This window comes from Oncorhynchus mykiss, unplaced genomic scaffold (assembly GCF_057628025.1).
Source record: "Oncorhynchus mykiss isolate SJ-2025 unplaced genomic scaffold, ASM5762802v1 scaffold106, whole genome shotgun sequence".
In the NCBI taxonomy this organism is placed as follows: domain Eukaryota; kingdom Metazoa; phylum Chordata; class Actinopteri; order Salmoniformes; family Salmonidae; genus Oncorhynchus; species Oncorhynchus mykiss.
The window spans coordinates 1,319,888-1,337,758 of record NW_028322105.1 but is presented as its reverse complement, the minus strand read 5'-3'; the positions used below and the strand labels follow the sequence as shown (position 1 = coordinate 1,337,758).

Here is a 17,871-nt window from a genome sequence, read left to right as displayed (position 1 = left end):
AGGCCGAGCAGGCTACCAACATCACTGTCTCTGAGGCTGAACAGGCAGAGCAGGCCACCAACATCACTGTCTCTGTCTCCGAACAGGCCGTGCAGGCCACCAACATCACTGTCTCTGTCTCTGAGACTGAACAGGCAGAGCAGGCCACCAACATCTAAACATCTTAACGAGTTAGATCTAATCGTTCTCCTCACCACAATATCCACAATCAATTATCAATCAATCAATATTTGGCAGTGATATTTAATTCAGGTGTTTGCATTGTAAACAGTTCTGGGTGTGTGCTGATTGTGCAACTAAATTCTTGTTTCATTACAACTATTTGTTGAAGAAAAGCACGTTACTTGTGGTTTCATCAGCAAATAGAATCTAGGACGCCGTATTCAAAGCAAACGCCTTCAAATGTCATGACCTGGTTAAATCGTCCTCGAGTCCACACACACCTTTCGCTTGTGTCACGTTGTAACTGCAACCCTGATACGTGAAGACATGATAAACGTACATACACTGTCTGTTATGATGCGCAATGTAGTTGTTTGGTGTTTTGTCCTGCACTGTACAGAGTACAGCTTCTCAGGACCCGGACACCAGAGTGGATCCACAGGAATGAACAAAGGGATAGAATATCTGCCCACCTCAGGTTTCAACGGGACACCAACCATTCTGTTGTCAGGTTGCACATTCCAGAGAGCAGAATGACAACATGCAGTGAAAGAGGGAGGGAGGGAGGGAGGGAGGGAGGGAGGGAGGGAGGGAGGGAGGGAGATGTGTGCACGTTTAGGTGTGTTTGTGTGTGTGTGTGTAATGTTACATCATCAGGAGGAGCTATGGCAGCGTATAAAGGTTAGTAGTGACTGTAGAGAGGAATGCCAGACCCACAGAGATTTCACCTGCGGAGAACAGAGCAGACCTGACTGACTCACCTGCTGAGAGGACGGGAAGAAGAAGGGAATCATTTGCTCAGTCAGTCTTTCAATCAGTCAGTTAGTAGAGTAGGAAACTCAGTGAGTCGATTGTACATCAGTGATTCAGAGATTCAGTGAATCAGATCCTGTATGTGCTGTAGGTCAGATATTTGGCAGGTCATTTGAATCAGGTGATTCAAACAGAAATTGAACGAACCAGGTGACCAGGTGATTCAGATAGAGACAAGGTGAGCAGTTGACCCAGTCGAAGCAGGCACCAGTTGATCCAATCGAAGCAGGCACCAGTTGATCCAGTCGAAGCAGGCACAAGTTGAACCAGTCGAAGCAGGCACCAGTTGATCCAGTATAAATATGCCCAGTTTGTCCAGTGTGGTCCCGTTCTCTCTGCTGCTGGTTCTCCTTCTGGCTGTTATGGGTCAGGACTGTGCTACTTCCCGGGTCCAGAGGGAGGCCCGGTCCAGAGCCCGGTCCAGGGTGTGTGGGAAGAACAGGTTCTCTCACTGTGTGGACCTGGCCAAACTGCAGGAGCTGATCCAGGAAGTCCAGAAAGACTTCGTAAGTACTGACCAACTGTAGTTACACATACTGTCTTCATCAGTAGACTGCTGTATATCTCTATATATACTGTCTTCATCAGTAGACTACTGTATATATCTCTATATATACTGTCTTCATCAGTAGACTACTGTATATCTCTATATATATACTGTCTTCATCAGTAGACTACTGTATATCTCTATATATATACTGTCTTCATCAGTAGACTACTGTATATCTCTATATATATACTGTCTTCATCAGTAGACTACTGTATATCTCTATATATATACACTGTCTTCATCAGTAGACTACTGTATATCTCTATATATATACTGTCTTCATCAGTAGACTACTGTATATCTCTCTCTATATATATTGTCTTCATCAGTAGACTACTGTATATCTCTCTCTATATATATATTGTCTTCATCAGTAGACTACTGTTTATCTCTATATATATACTGTCTTCATCAGTAGACTACTGTATATCTCTATATATACTGTCTTCATCAGTAGACTACTGTATATCTCTCTCTATATATATTGTCTTCATCAGTAAACTACTGTATATCTCTATATATACTGTCTTCATCAGTAGTCTTCATCAGTAGACTACTGTATATCTCTATATATACTGTCTTCATCAGTAGATTACTGTATATCTCTATATATACTGTCTTCATCAGTAAACTACTGTATATCTCTATATATACTGTCTTCATCAATAGACTACTGTATATCTCTCTATATATATATATTGTCTTCATCAATAGACTACTGTATATCTCTATATTTACACTGTCTTCATCAGTAGACTACTGTATATCTCTCTCTATATACTGTCTTCATTAGAAAACTACATATACTGTCAGTTGAAGTGGGAAGTTTACATACACTTTAGCCAAATACATTTAAAATCAGTTTTTCACAATTCCTGACATTTAATCTGTGTAAAAATGTCCTGTCTTAGGTCAGTTAGGATCACCACTTTATTTTAAGAATGTGAAATGTCAGAATAATAGTAGAGAGAATTATTTATTTCAGCTTTTATTTATTTCATCACATTCCCAGTGGGTCAGAAGTTTACATACACTCAATTAGTATATGGTAGCATTGCCTTTAAATTGTTTAACTTGGGTCAAACATTTTGGGTAGCCTTCAACAAGCTTCCCACAATAAGTTGGGTGAATATTGGCCCCATTCCTCCTGACAGAGCTGGTGTAACTGAGTCAGGTTTGTAGGTCTCCTTGCTCGACATGCTTTTTCAGTTCTGTCCACATATGTTCTATAGGATTGAGGTCAGGGCTTTGTGATGGCCACTCCAATAACTTGACTTTGTTGTCCTTAAGCCATTTTGCCACAACTTTGGAAGTATGCTTGGGGTCATTGTCCATTTGGAAGACCCATTTGCAACCACGCTTTAACTTCCTGACTGATGTCTTGAGATGTTGCTTCAATATATCCACATAATTTTTCCGCCTCATGATGCCATCTATTTTGTGAAGTGCACCAGTCTCTCCTGCAGCAAAGCCCCTCCACAACATGATGCTGCCACCCCCGTGCTTCACGGTTGGGATGGTGTTCTTCGGCTTGCAAGCCTCCCCCTTTTTCCTCCAAACATAACGATGGTCATTATGGCCAAACAGTTCTATTTTTTCTACAGCCATGACATCATTTTCTGGAATTTTCCAAGCTGTTTAAGGGCACAGTCAACTTAGTGTATGACCCACTGGAATTGTGATACAGTGAATCATAAGTGAAATAATCTGTCTGTTAACAATTGTTGGAAAAATTACTTGTGTCGTGCACAAAGTAGATGTCCTAATCGACCTGCCAACTGTATACTGTCTTCATCAGCAGACTACTGTATATCTCTCTATATATACTGTCTTCATCAGTAAACTACTGTATATCTCTCTCTATATATACTGTCTTCATCAGTAGACTACTGTAGTATATCTCTATATATACTGTCTTCATCAGTAGACTACTGTATATCTCTCTATATATACTGACTTCATCAGTAGACTACTGTAGTATATCTCTATATATACTGACTTCATCAGTAGACTACTGTATATCTCTCTATATATATACTGTCTTCATCAGTAGACTACTGTATATCTCTCTATATATATACTGTCTTCATCAGTAGACGACTGTATATCTCTCTATATATACTGTCTTCATCAGCAAACTACTGTATATCTCTCTATATATACTGTCTTCATCAGTACACTACTGTATATATATCTATATATACAGTATACTGTACATCAGGAACTCTCCCCCAAAGACAATGTAGGATTCCATCCCCAACTACAAAATTTTCTGTCAAGACAGAACTGCTGAAGGGGGTGGCATTGCAATCTACTGTAGAGATAACCTGCAGAGTTCTGTCATGCTATCCAGGTGCCCAAACAGTTAGAGCTTTTACCTTTCCATCCTGCCCTGCCTTTCTAAAGTCTTCGAAAGCCAAGTCAACAAACAGATCACTGACCATTTCCAATCCCACCGTACCTTCTCCGCTATGCAATCTGGTTTCCGAGCTGGTCACGGGTGCACCTCAGCCACGCTCAAGGCTCTAAACGATATCATAACCGCCATAGATAAAAGACAGGAACTGTGCAGCCGTCTTCATCGACCTGGCCAAGGCTTTCGACTCTGTCAATCACCGTATTCTTATCGGCAGACTGAACAGCCTTGGTTTCTCTAATGATTGCCTCGCCTGGTTCACCAACTACTTCGCAGACAGAGTTCAATGTGTCAAATCGGAGGGCCTGTTGTCTCTGGCAGTCTCTATGGGGGTGCCACAGGGTTCAATTCTCGGGCCGACTCTTTTCTCTGTATATATCAATGATGTTGCTCTTGGTGCGGGTGATTCTTTGATCCACCTCTATGCAGACGACACCATTCCATACACATCTGGCCCTTCTTTGGACACTGTGCTAACAAACCTAAAAACGAGCTTCAATGCCATACAACACTCCTTCCATGGCCTCCAACTGCTCTTAAATGCTAGTAAAACGAAATGCATGCTCTTCAACCGATCGCTGCCCACACCCACCTGCCCGTCTAGCATGACTACTCTGGACGGTTCTGACTTAGAATATGTGGACAACTACAAATACCTAGGTGTCTGGCTAGACTGTAAACTCTCCATCCAGACTCACATTAAGCATCTCCAATCCAAAGTTAAATCTAGAATCGGCTTCCTATTTCGCAAACAAAGCCTCCTTCACTCATGCTGCCAAACATACCCTCGTAAAACTGACTATCCTACCGATCCTTGACTTCGGTGATGTCATTTTCAAAATAGTCTCCAACACTCTGCTTAGCCATTTTGATGCATTCTATCACAGTGCCATCCGTTTTGTCACCAAAGCCCCATATACTACCTACCACTGCGACCTGTATGCTCTCGTTGGTCTTTGCTAGGTAAAGCTCCGCCTTATCTCAGCTCACTGGTCACCATAGCAACACCCACCCGTAGCACGCGTTCCAGCAGGTACAGTGCCTTGCGAAAGTATTCGGCCCCCTTGAACTTTGCGACCTTTTGCCACATTTCAGGCTTCAAACATAAAGATATAAAACTGTATTTTTTTGTGAAGAATCAACAACAAGTGGGACACAATCATGAAGTGGAACGACATTTATTGGATATTTCAAACTTTTTTAACAAATCAAAAACTGAAAAATTGGGCGTGCAAAATTATTATTAAGTTAATACTTTGTAGCGCCACCTTTTGCTGCGATTACAGCTGTAAGTCGCTTGGGGTATGTCTCTTTCAGTTTTGCACATCGAGAGACTGACATTTTTTCCCATTCCTCCTTGCAAAACAGCTCGAGCTCAGTGAGGTTGGATGGAGAGCATTTGTGAACAGCAGTTTTCAGTTCTTTCCACAGATTCTTGATTGGATTCAGGTCTGGACTTTGACTTGGCCATTCTAACACATTCTAACCATTCCATTGTAGATTTTGCTTTATGTTTTGGATCATTGTCTTGTTGGAAGACAAATCTCCGTCCCAGTCTCAGGTCTTTTGCAGACTCCATCAGGTTTTCTTCCAGAATGGTCCTGTATTTGGCTCCATCCATCTTCCCATCAATTTTAACCATCTTCCCTGTCCCTGCTGAAGAAAAGCAGGCCCAAACCATGATGCTGCCACCACCATGTTTGACAGTGGGGATGGTGTGTTCAGCTGTGTTGCTTTTACGCCAAACATAACGTTTTTCATTGTTGCCAAAAAGTTCAATTTTGGTTTCATCTGACCAGAGCCCATGTTTGGTGTGTCTCCCAGGTGGCGTGTGGCAAACTTTAAAATACACTTTTTATGGATATCTTTAAGAAATGGCTTTCTTCTTGCCACTCTTCCATAAAGGCCAGATTTGTGCAATATACGACTTGATTGTTGTCCTATGGACAGAGTCTCCCACCTCAGCTGTAGATCTCTGCAGTTCATCCAGAGTGATCATGGGCCTCTTGGCTGCATCTCTGATCAGTCTTCTCCTTGTATGAGCTGAAAGTTTAGAGGGACGGCCAGGTCTTGGTAGATTTGCAGTGGTCTGATACTCCTTCCATTTCAATATTATTGCTTGCACAGTGCTCCTTGGGATGTTTAAAGCTTGGGAAATCTTTTTGTATCCAAATCCGGCTTTAAACTTCTTCACAACAGTATCTCGGACCTGCCTGGTGTGTTCCTTGTTCTTCATGATGCTCTCTGCACTTTTAACGGACCTCTGAGACTATCACAGTGCAGGTGCATTTATACAGAGACTTGATTACACACAGGTGGATTGTATTTATCATCATTAGTCATTTAGGTCAACATTGGATCATTCAGAGATCCTCACTGAACTTCTGGAGAGAGTTTGCTGCACTGAAAGTAAAGGGGCTGAATAATTTTGCACTCCCAATTTTTCAGTTTTTGATTTGTTAAAAAAGTTTGAAATATCCAATAAATGTCGTTCCACTTCATGATTGTGTCCCACTTGTTGTTGATTCTTCACAAAAAAAATACAATTTTATATCTTTATGCTTGAAGCCTGAAATGTGGCAAAAGGTCGCAAAGTTCAAGGGGGCCGAATACTTTCGCAAGGCACTGTATATTGCACTGGTCATCCCCAAAGCCAACACCTCTTTTGGCCGCCTTTCCTTCCAGTTCTCGGCTTCCAATGACTGGAACGAATTGGAAAAATCACTGAAGTTGGAGACTTATATCTCCCTCACTAACTTTAAACGTCAGCTGTCAGAGCAGCTTACCGATCGCTGCAGCTGTACACAGCCCATCTGTAAATAGCCCTTACAACCAACTACCTACCTCATCCCCATTGTGTTTTTTGTTTTTCTGCTCTTTTGCACACCAGTATTCCTACTTATACATCCTTAACTGCGCATATGCTGTATCACTCCAGTGTTAATTGCTAAATTGTCATTTATTTAACCACTATTGGCCTATTTATTGCCTTACCTTACCTTACTTCATTTACACACACTGTACACAGATCTTTCTATTGTGTTATTGACTGTACGTTTGTTTATGTGTTTATTGTTGTTGTTGTTGTTTATGTCACAATGCTTTTGCTTTTTGAGTGGTCAAATCATGGGTACCCTTCCCAATGGTTTACCAGAGATAGATTCTATTTTTGATGGGTCATTACACTCCCAATGGTTTACCAGAGATATATTCTATTTTTGATGGGTCATTGCACTCTCAATGGCTAACCAGAGATATATTCTATTTTTGATGGGTCATTGCACTCTCAATGGCTAACCAGAGATAGATCATATTTTGATGGGTCATTACACTCCCAATGGCTAAACAGAGATAGATTCTATTTTGATGGGTCATGTGTGAATGAGTCTGTATAGTGGATTGACATACTGTACCTGTTGTTTCCTTCACTAGACAAACACGTCTCATGATGACAGGATCCTGTTAAAGACAGTCATCTTTGACAAGATCAAGAAGCACAAGAAGGTAAGGACTGACACAGAAGAAGACAGGCCACCCCTCAGAGCCTGGTTCCTCTCTAGGTTTATAATCTCCACCTGGTACAGCCAGACAAACACGTCTCATGATGACAGGATCCTGTTAAAGACAGTCACCTTTGACAAGATCAAGAAGCACAAGAAGGTAAGGACTGACACAGAAGAAGACAGGCCACCCCTCAGAGCCTGGTTCCTCTCTCTAGGTTTATAATCTCCACCTGGTACAGCCAGAAGAGGACAGGCCACCCCTCAGAGCCTGGCTCCTCTTTAGGTTTCTCATTTCTACCTGGTACAGCCAGAAGGGGACAGGCCACCCCTCAAAGCCTGGTTCTTCTCTAGGTTCCTGACTTGTAGGGACTTTTGCCACTGTGCTTTTGCCTCTGCATAGCTTGCTCATCGGGGTTTTACACCGGGTTTCTGTAAAGCACTTTGTGTGACATCGACTGATGTGAAAAGGGCTTTATAAAAAATACATTTGATTGATTGATCTGTTGGTGCTCTGGGATCCTGCATGAGTCTGAGACGAATGAGTGCAATGAAGAAGTTCCATCGACACCATGTCCATCGTGCTCGACCTCGGCAGCACATTTACTAAACACAATGTCCATTCTCCTGTTCTCTCCCATGTCCAGTACCACGGCTGTGTCCTGCTCACAATCCTTGACTTTTATCGGGAAGTTCTCCAGAGACAAGACAGAAATTATCCTGACCTCGGGGGCCTGCTGGATGAAGTGAAGGAATGCATTCACCCAGTAAGTGTCTCAAACATTATAACTGCCTCCCAAATGGCACCCTAGGGTCCATAGGGCTCTGGTTAAAAGTAGTGCACCATATATGAAATAGGGTGCCATTTGTTTTGGGGACACTTCCTATGTGAATTGCGTGAACCGTCTCTCTATGACGGTAGAGCCTCAAACACAGACAGGATTTCCTGTGGCCCTTTTTTTGTGTTTCAGGGATTATGTTACACTGCTCTGTAACCCAGCTAGTGTCTGTGTAGAAGACTCTCACACTAAATCTGTCAAAGCAATTTATGACAACATCTGACAAAGTACATGTTTTTTGTGTTTTTTTTAAATAGATACGATTGTTTGATTGGCTGATTGTTTGATTGGCTGATTGTTTTATTGGCTGATTGTTTGATTGGCTGATTGATTGATTGCAGGTAAAGATCTGTGAAAAGCTATACCAGGAAGCTGCTGGGAAGCCAGTGAATGAGGTAAACACAGGACGGCGCTGACAATCAAACACAAAAGCACGTTAAAACAAGCTTCAACCGCAATTAAACAACCACACGGGGACACGTCAGCATGAGGTAATGAACGATAACCTAATATATATATATATTTAAACGTATTGTGTTTTATTTCCCCAGTCTAAGATAGAGGAAGATTTGGAGCTGCTGTCGAAGGATGCAGCCATACTGCAGCTGCAGAGACTGAAGGCAGCCAGTAAAAAGGTGTGGTTCCACATTACCTCTTAATCACCAGTGATCACACATCAATAACACTCGAGATGGGTTACAGAGAACATCACTGTGTGTTACAGATACACACTGTGCAAGCACGCGTCATGGACTGGCCTTAATAGCTTGTTTCTAGGTTCCTCAATCAATCCATTTTTATTTTAGAAGGCCCTTTTGTTTTTTACATCAGAAGTACTGTTGTCACAAAGGTCTCGACAGTTACCCAGCCTAAACTCAAAGGTCTCTACAGTTTCCCAGCCTAAAGGTCTCTGTAGTTACCCAGCCTAAACCCAAAGGTCTCTGTAGTTTCCCAGCCTAAAGGTCTCTGTAGTTACCCAGCCTAAACTCAAAGGTCTCTGTAGTTTCCCAGCCTAAAGGTCTCTGTAGTTACCCAGCCTAAACCCAAAGGTCTCTACAGTTACCCAGCCTAAACTCAAAGGTCTCTGTAGTTTCCCAACCTAAAGGTCTCTGTAGTTACCCAGCCTAAACCCAAAGGTCTCTACAGTTACCCAGCCTAAACCTAAAGGTCTCTACAGTTACCCAGCCTAAACTCAAAGGTCTCTGTAGTTTCCCAGCCTAACGGTATCTGTAGTTACCCAGCCTAAACCCAAAGGTCTCTATAGTTACCCAGCCTAACGGTCTCTGTAGTTTCCCAGCCTAAACTCAAAGGTCTCTGTAGTTTCCCAGCCTAAAGGTCTCTGTAGTTACCCAGCCTAAACTCAAAGGTCTCTGTAGTTACCCAGCCTAACGGTCTCTGTAGTTTCCCAGCCTAAACCCAAAGGTCTCTATAGTTACCCAGCCTAAACTCAAAGGTCTCTGTAGTTTCCCAGCCTAACGGTCTCTGTAGTTACCCAGCCTAAACCCAAAGGTCTCTACAGTTACCCAGCCTAAACTCAAAGGTCTCTGTAGTTTCCCAGCCTAACGGTATCTGTAGTTATCCAGCCTAAACTCAAAGGTCTCTATAGTTACCCAGCCTAACGGTCTCTGTAGTTTCCCAGCCTAAACTCAAAGGTCTCTGTAGTTTCCCAGCCTAAAGGTCTCTGTAGTTACCCAGCCTAACTGTCTCTATAGTTACCCAGCCTAACTGTCTCTATAGTTACCCAGCCTAAACCCAAAGGTATCTGTAGTTACCCAGCCTAAACCCAAAGGTCTCTATAGTTACCCAGCCTAACGGTCTCTGTAGTTTCCCAGCCTAAACTCAAAGGTCTCTGTAGTTACCCAGCCTAAAGGTCTCTGTAGTTACCCAGCCTAAACCCAAAGGTCTCTACAGTTTCCCAGCCTAAAGGTCTCTGTAGTTACCCAGCCTAAACTCAAAGGTCTCTGTAGTTACCCAGCCTAAAGGTCTCTGTAGTTACCCAGCCTAAACCCAAAGGTCTCTACAGTTACCCAGCCTAATGGTCTCTATAGTTACCCAGCCTAAACCCAAAGGTCTCTATAGTTACCCAGCCTAACGGTCTCTATAGTTACCCAGCCTAAACCTAAAGGTCTCTGTAGTTACCCAGCCTAAACCCAAAGGTCTCTACAGTTACCCAGCCTAAACTCAAAGGTCTCTGTAGTTTCCCAACCTAAAGGTCTCTGTAGTTACCCAGCCTAAACCCAAAGGTCTCTACAGTTACCCAGCCTAAACCTAAAGGTCTCTACAGTTACCCAGCCTAAACTCAAAGGTCTCTGTAGTTTCCCAGCCTAACGGTATCTGTAGTTACCCAGCCTAAACCCAAAGGTCTCTATAGTTACCCAGCCTAACGGTCTCTGTAGTTTCCCAGCCTAAACTCAAAGGTCTCTGTAGTTTCCCAGCCTAAAGGTCTCTGTAGTTACCCAGCCTAAACTCAAAGGTCTCTGTAGTTACCCAGCCTAACGGTCTCTGTAGTTTCCCAGCCTAAACCCAAAGGTCTCTATAGTTACCCAGCCTAAACTCAAAGGTCTCTGTAGTTTCCCAGCCTAACGGTCTCTGTAGTTACCCAGCCTAAACCCAAAGGTCTCTACAGTTACCCAGCCTAAACTCAAAGGTCTCTGTAGTTTCCCAGCCTAACGGTATCTGTAGTTATCCAGCCTAAACTCAAAGGTCTCTATAGTTACCCAGCCTAACGGTCTCTGTAGTTTCCCAGCCTAAACTCAAAGGTCTCTGTAGTTTCCCAGCCTAAAGGTCTCTGTAGTTACCCAGCCTAACTGTCTCTATAGTTACCCAGCCTAACTGTCTCTATAGTTACCCAGCCTAAACCCAAAGGTATCTGTAGTTACCCAGCCTAAACCCAAAGGTCTCTATAGTTACCCAGCCTAACGGTCTCTGTAGTTTCCCAGCCTAAACTCAAAGGTCTCTGTAGTTACCCAGCCTAAAGGTCTCTGTAGTTACCCAGCCTAAACCCAAAGGTCTCTACAGTTTCCCAGTCTAAAGGTCTCTGTAGTTACCCAGCCTAAAGGTCTCTGTAGTTACCCAGCCTAAACCCAAAGGTCTCTACAGTTACCCAGCCTAATGGTCTCTATAGTTACCCAGCCTAAACCCAAAGGTCTCTATAGTTACCCAGCCTAACGGTCTCTATAGTTACCCAGCCTAAACCTAAAGGTCTCTGTAGTTACCCAGCCTAAACCCAAAGGTCTCTACAGTTACCCAGCCTAAACTCAAAGGTCTCTGTAGTTTCCCAACCTAAAGGTCTCTGTAGTTACCCAGCCTAAACCCAAAGGTCTCTACAGTTACCCAGCCTAAACCTAAAGGTCTCTACAGTTACCCAGCCTAAACTCAAAGGTCTCTGTAGTTTCCCAGCCTAACGGTATCTGTAGTTACCCAGCCTAAACCCAAAGGTCTCTATAGTTACCCAGCCTAACGGTCTCTGTAGTTTCCCAGCCTAAACTCAAAGGTCTCTGTAGTTTCCCAGCCTAAAGGTCTCTGTAGTTACCCAGCCTAAACTCAAAGGTCTCTGTAGTTACCCAGCCTAACGGTCTCTGTAGTTTCCCAGCCTAAACCCAAAGGTCTCTATAGTTACCCAGCCTAAACTCAAAGGTCTCTGTAGTTTCCCAGCCTAACGGTCTCTGTAGTTACCCAGCCTAAACCCAAAGGTCTCTACAGTTACCCAGCCTAAAGGTCTCTATAGTTACCCAGCCTAACGGTCTCTATAGTTACCCAGCCTAAACCCAAAGGTCTCTGTAGTTACCCAGCCTAAACCTAACGGTCTCTATAGTTACCCAGCCTAAACCTAACGGTCTCTATAGTTACCCAGCCTAAACCCAAAGGTCTCTATAGTTACCCAGCCTAAACCCAAAGGTCTCTATAGTTACCCAGCCTAAACCTAACGGTCTCTATAGTTACCCAGCCTAAACCCAAAGGTCTCTATAGTTACCCAGCCTAAACCTAAAGGTCTCTATAGTTACCCAGCCTAAACCCAAAGGTCTCTATAGTTACCCAGCCTAAAACTAACGGTCTCTATAGTTACCCAGCCTAAACCCAAAGGTCTCTATAGTTACCCAGCCTAAACCTAAAGGTCTCTGTAGTTACCCAGCCTAAACCTAAAGGTCTCCATAGTTACCCAGCCTAAACCTAAAGGTCTCTATAGTTACCCAGCCTAACAGTCTCTATAGTTACCCAGCCTAACGGTCTCTACAGTTACCCAGCCTAACGGTCTCTATAGTTACCCAGCCTAAACCTAAAGGTCTCTGTAGTTACCCAGCCTAAACCTAAAGGTCTCTGTAGTTACCCAGCCTAAACCTAAAGGTCTCCATAGTTACCCAGCCTAAACCTAAAGGTCTCTATAGTTACCCAGCCTAACGGTCTCTATAGTTACCCAGCCTAACGGTCTCTACAGTTACCCAGCCTAACGGTCTCTACAGTTACCCAGCCTAACGGTCTCTACAGTTACCCAGCCTAACGGTCTCTATAGTTACCCAGCCTAAACCCAAAGAGCGAAGCAGAAGCACAGACAGGTTCCTCCAGCTAACACCATCTCGTCTGTTCCATCTATGGTTGTGCAGGTGGTTGAGCTGTCCGAGAGGGCGACTCTGGACAAGGCCATGGTAGAGCTACAGGGTCTGGAGGACTACATTCAGGGGAGTGGCCTCCGCAGGAACTGAGGAAATAATCGGACCGCCAGGAACAACACACACACACACACACACAGACACACGCGTTACCGTGACTACATATACACAGTCCTGCGTTACAGTGACTACATTTACCGTCTTGATGTCACATTTACTGGTTTTACCCTCGTGAGCTGTCGTTGCTTGTAGCCATATTCCCATAGACATGTTCTGACACGTCCCCTGTTGTTTGTCTATTTCTTCATCTACTTTGGATAACTGTAAACAATTTGATTGACTTGGAATGTTGAACTTGTCCAATATTCAGTTGGGGAGAATATTTGTTATGTTACTACTAGTACTACATGTTCTGTTACTGCTAGTACTACATGTTATGTTACTGCTAGTACTACATGTTCTGTTACTACTAGTACTACATGTTCTGTTACTACTAGTACTACATGTTCTGTTACTACTAGTACTACATGTTCTGTTACTACTAGTACTACATGTTCTGTTACTACTAGTACTACATGTTCTGTTACTACTAGTACTACATGTTCTGTTACTACTAGTACTGCATGTTATGTTACTACTAGTACTATATGTTATATTACTGCTAGTACTATATGTTATGTTACTACTAGTACTGCATGTTCTGTTACTACTAGTACTACATGTTATATTACTACTAGTACTACATGTTATGTTACTACTAGTACTACATGTTATGTTACTACTAGTACTACATGTTCTGTTACTACTAGTACTATATGTTATGTTACTACTAGTACTACATGTTATGTTACTACTAGTACTATATGTTATGTTACTACTAGTACTATATGTTATATTACTGCTAGTACTACATGTTCTGTTACTACTAGTACTACATGTTATGTTACTACTAGTACTATATGTTATATTACTGCTAGTACTACATGGTCTGTTACTGCTAGTACTACATGTTCTGTTACTACTAGTACTATATGTTATGTTACTACTAGTACTGCATGTTCTGTTACTACTAGTACTATATGTTATGTTACTACTAGTACTGCATGTTCTGTTACTACTAGTACTATATGTTATATTACTACTAGTACTACATGTTATATTACTACTAGTACTACATGTTATATTACTACTAGTACTACATGTTATCTTACTACTAGTACTACATGTTATGTTACTACTAGTACTATATGTTATGTTACTACTAGTACTATATGTTATGTTACTGCTAGTACTACATGTTATGTTACTACTAGTACTACATGTTATGTTACTACTAGTACTACATGTTCTGTTACTACTAGTACTACATGGGCTGTTAATACTAGTACTACATGTTATGTTACTACTAGTACTGCATGTTCTGTTACTACTAGTACTGCATGTTCTGTTACTACTAGTACTGCATGTTCTGTTACTACTAGTACTACATGTTTTGTTACTACTAGTACAACATGTTATGTTACTACTAGTACTGCATGTTCTGTTACTACTAGTACTGCATGTTCTGTTACTACTAGTACTGCATGTTCTGTTACTACTAGTACTGCATGTTCTGTTACTACTAGTACTACATGTTCTGTTACTACTAGTACTACATGTTCTGTTACTACTAGTACTACATGTTCTGTTACTACTAGTACTACATGTTATGTTACTACTAGTACTACATGTTATGTTACTACTAGTACTACATGTTCTGTTACTACTAGTACTACATGTTATGTTACTACTAGTACTATATGTTATATTACTGCTAGTACTGCATGTTCTTGTGTACTGTGTATATATTCCATATGGTTCTCTGGAGTGTTGCTCTCCTACAGGACTATATTACTGCTAGTACTACATGTTCTTGTGTACTGTGTATATATTCCATATGGTTCTCTGGAGTGTTGCTCTCCTACAGGACTATATTACTGCTAGTACTACATGTTCTTGTGTACTGTGTATATATTCCATATGCTTCTCTGGAGTGTTGCTCTCCCACAGGACTATATTACTTTATTTGAAGTAAAGCCATAGGAAAACGTGTGTTTTCTCCAGATTGTCTGTACTTTCAGTGAAAGGTCTAATCTGTGACAGTGAATGCAGCCGTTCAACTGTAGATTTATCACGCCAGCATATCAATGGATGTTTTTTCATTCTTTTTTTAATGAAAACCCTGTCTGTAAAAAAAAACACACAAAAAAACCACACTGAGGCCAATGAATGTATTACGTCTGTATTTAAACCTGTGTATCAATAAAAAGAGACGCCTGCAACACCTGACTCAGTACGGCTCAGTATCCTACAACCTAGTGGAAAACCCTTCTCCTGTGGACCTGTGTGTAGAGAGGGAGAGACCGGGAAGAGAGGGAGAGACCGGGAAGAGAGGGAGAGACCGGGAAGAGAGGGAGAGACCGGGAAGAAGGGGGTATCCCAGTTTGTACTCAAGAGATTCTATAAATCAGTTCGTATGTTAAATTCTATGGTTGTATGTGAAATTCTACCTACGGAGTAGGACCTGGTATCTACACTGGAACCAATCTACTATTCTAAACAGGATGAAGCTAAGAACTAGGACAAGGACAAAGATTCCAAAGATTCCAAAGATGATTTAATCACTCGAAGATTCCAATTCCGGGCAGAGGCCTGATGGAAGTTCCGGAGTGGAGTTTCCCTGTTTCCTCCCTCCATTGTTATTTCTATTCAAAGGTTGCACCTGCGTGTCATGCCATTGTTATGAAAGCTATAGTGCGATAGTGGTGGCCTAAAAGTTGTGACAAGTCATTCATTGGGGAAGTTGTCAAAATATTTAGTAGGAAAACAACTTTGCCCGCATTATCGTGTCGTCAAATTTACTTTAGACAGATGGCAATGTTGTCATAATAAAAGCTAGCGACTTTTGTCTAAAATAGCTAGCAATGCTAACGTTAGCTAGTTTTTGAAAAAATCAAGTGTGCTCCCGCTCAATCTTAGCTAGCTAGCTAACGTTATACTGCATTTTATTTATCTCCTGTTGAATAGCATTGTATTTCCAAGCCACTGTAATGCACTTTTGATGAAATCTTCATCAGCGCTCATAGACGATGCGTTGAAGGAGAATGCTCACTCGGGCATCAGTCCAAAAACAAACGTTGAAATATTATGACAAAATATACAACCTGTGAATTGTTCAGGTCACTGCTCCTGTAGACTGTAGGCTGCGGACTGGTTCAACATCAGTATTGACTCGGGCAGTGGATTGTACTGTACAGTGAGTCTGCCATCTACAGTACAGAGCAGGAGAATCAGTCAGAGCCAGGCAACAGAGTTAGAGCTCAAAAAAGACTGCAAATGAGGACGTGAAAAGGGTCTGTTTAGTTTGTCTTTGTGTGTGTGTGTGTGTGTGTGTGTGTGTGTGTGTGTGTGTGTGTGTGTGTGGGTGTGTGTGTGTGGGTGTGTGCGTGTGTCCGTGCATTGGGTTTGTGCGTGTGTGCGTGTGTGTGTCCGTGCATTGGGTTTGTGTGTGTGTGTGTGTGTGTGTGTGTGTGTGTGTGTGTGTGTGTGTGTGTGTGTGTGTGTGTGTGCGTGTGCGTGCTTGCGGGCGTGCGTGCGTGTGCGTGCGAGCGTGCGTGTGTGTGTGTGTGCGTGCTTGCTTGCGTGCGTGTGTAAGTGTGCGTGCGCGCGTGTTTATGTGTGTGTCCACAGGGAACTAGTGGAAACCAATCTATCAAGATGGAACAATGCATGAAGATATTAATTACTAACTGCAACACTGATCACCCTGCCCTCACAGGTATTGAGGTCACAAGTACAGTACACATGGAGCAGGCTTCACACAGGTACTGAGGTACAGTACACATGGGGCAGGCTTCACACAGGTACTGACGTACAGTACACATGGGGCAGGCTTCACACAGGTACTGACGTACAGTACACATGGAGCAGGCTTCACACAGGTATTGAGGTCACACGTACAGTACACATGGAGCAGGCTTCACACAGGTATTGAGGTCACACGTACAGTACACATGGGGCAGGCTTCACACAGGTATTGTGTGTGTGTGTGTGTGTGTGTTGCAGGCTTCACGTTGGTGCTGCGATGGCTATTGTAGCCTACATCACCAAACTTCCTGTTGTTAATGACAACGTCCTGTTTTCAGAATCACCAAACTCAAGTCCAGTTGTCAATGATAAACATCCAGTATGGAACGTGGCAGAATTGTGAAAAGTCATGGCTCATGTGGAATTTCTAAATGTCCAGGCCAGTCCCCTTCTGCCTGTACCTGGTGGAGATTAGAAACCTAGAGAGGAACCAGGCTCTGAGGGGTGTCCAGTCCCCTTCTGGCTGTACCAGGTGGAGATTAGAAACCTAGAGAGAGGAACCAGGCTCTGAGGGGTGGCCAGTCCCCTTCTGGCTGTACCAGGTGGAAATTATAAACCTAGAGAGGAACCAGGCTCTGAGGGGTGGCCAGTCCTCTTCTGGCTGTACCAGGTGGAGATTAGAAACCTAGAGAGGAACCAGGCTCTGAGGGGTGGCCAGTCCTCTTCTGGCTGTACCAGGTGGAGATTAGAAACCTAGAGAGGAACCAGGCTCTGAGGGGTGGCCAGTCCTCTTCTGGCTGTACCAGGTGGAGATTATAAACCTAGAGAGGAACCAGGCTCTGAGGGGTGGCCTGTCCTCTTCTGGCTGTACCAGGTGGAGATTATAAACCTAGAGAGGAACCAGGCTCTGAGGGGTGTTCAGTCCTCTTCTGGCTGTACCAGGTGGAGATTAGAAACCTAGAGAGGAACCAGGCTCTGAGGGGTGGCCAGTCCTCTTCTGGCTGTACCAGGTGGAGATTATAAACCTAGAGAGGAACCAGGCTCTGAGGGGTGGCCTGTCCTCTTCTGGCAGCAATTAGAAATTAGTACAAGGAGGTGTGCTCTCTCTGCTAAGCAATTAGCAATTAGTACAAGAAGG

General features: G+C 43.0%; 1 protein-coding gene across 2 annotated transcripts; it reads left to right on the top strand.

Annotated features, from left to right (window-relative positions):
- The first annotated feature begins 852 nt into the window (after nucleotides 1-852).
- On the top strand, nucleotides 853-14,319 carry LOC118938859 (uncharacterized). 2 transcript variants are annotated; one of them, XM_090228933.1, is made up of 6 exons: nucleotides 853-1,481; nucleotides 7,530-7,601; nucleotides 8,089-8,208; nucleotides 8,622-8,675; nucleotides 8,832-8,915; nucleotides 12,882-14,319. In XM_090228933.1, exons 1-6 carry the CDS (start codon nucleotides 1,278-1,280, stop codon nucleotides 12,978-12,980), a joined length of 633 nt encoding a protein of 210 aa, XP_090085059.1. In that variant the 5' UTR covers nucleotides 853-1,277; the 3' UTR covers nucleotides 12,981-14,319. The 2 variants fall into 2 exon arrangements, with proteins under 2 accessions (XP_090085059.1, XP_090085058.1); XM_090228932.1 differs by having other exon boundaries at nucleotides 864-1,481; nucleotides 7,374-7,601.
- Nucleotides 14,320-17,871: the final 3,552 nt, after the last annotated feature.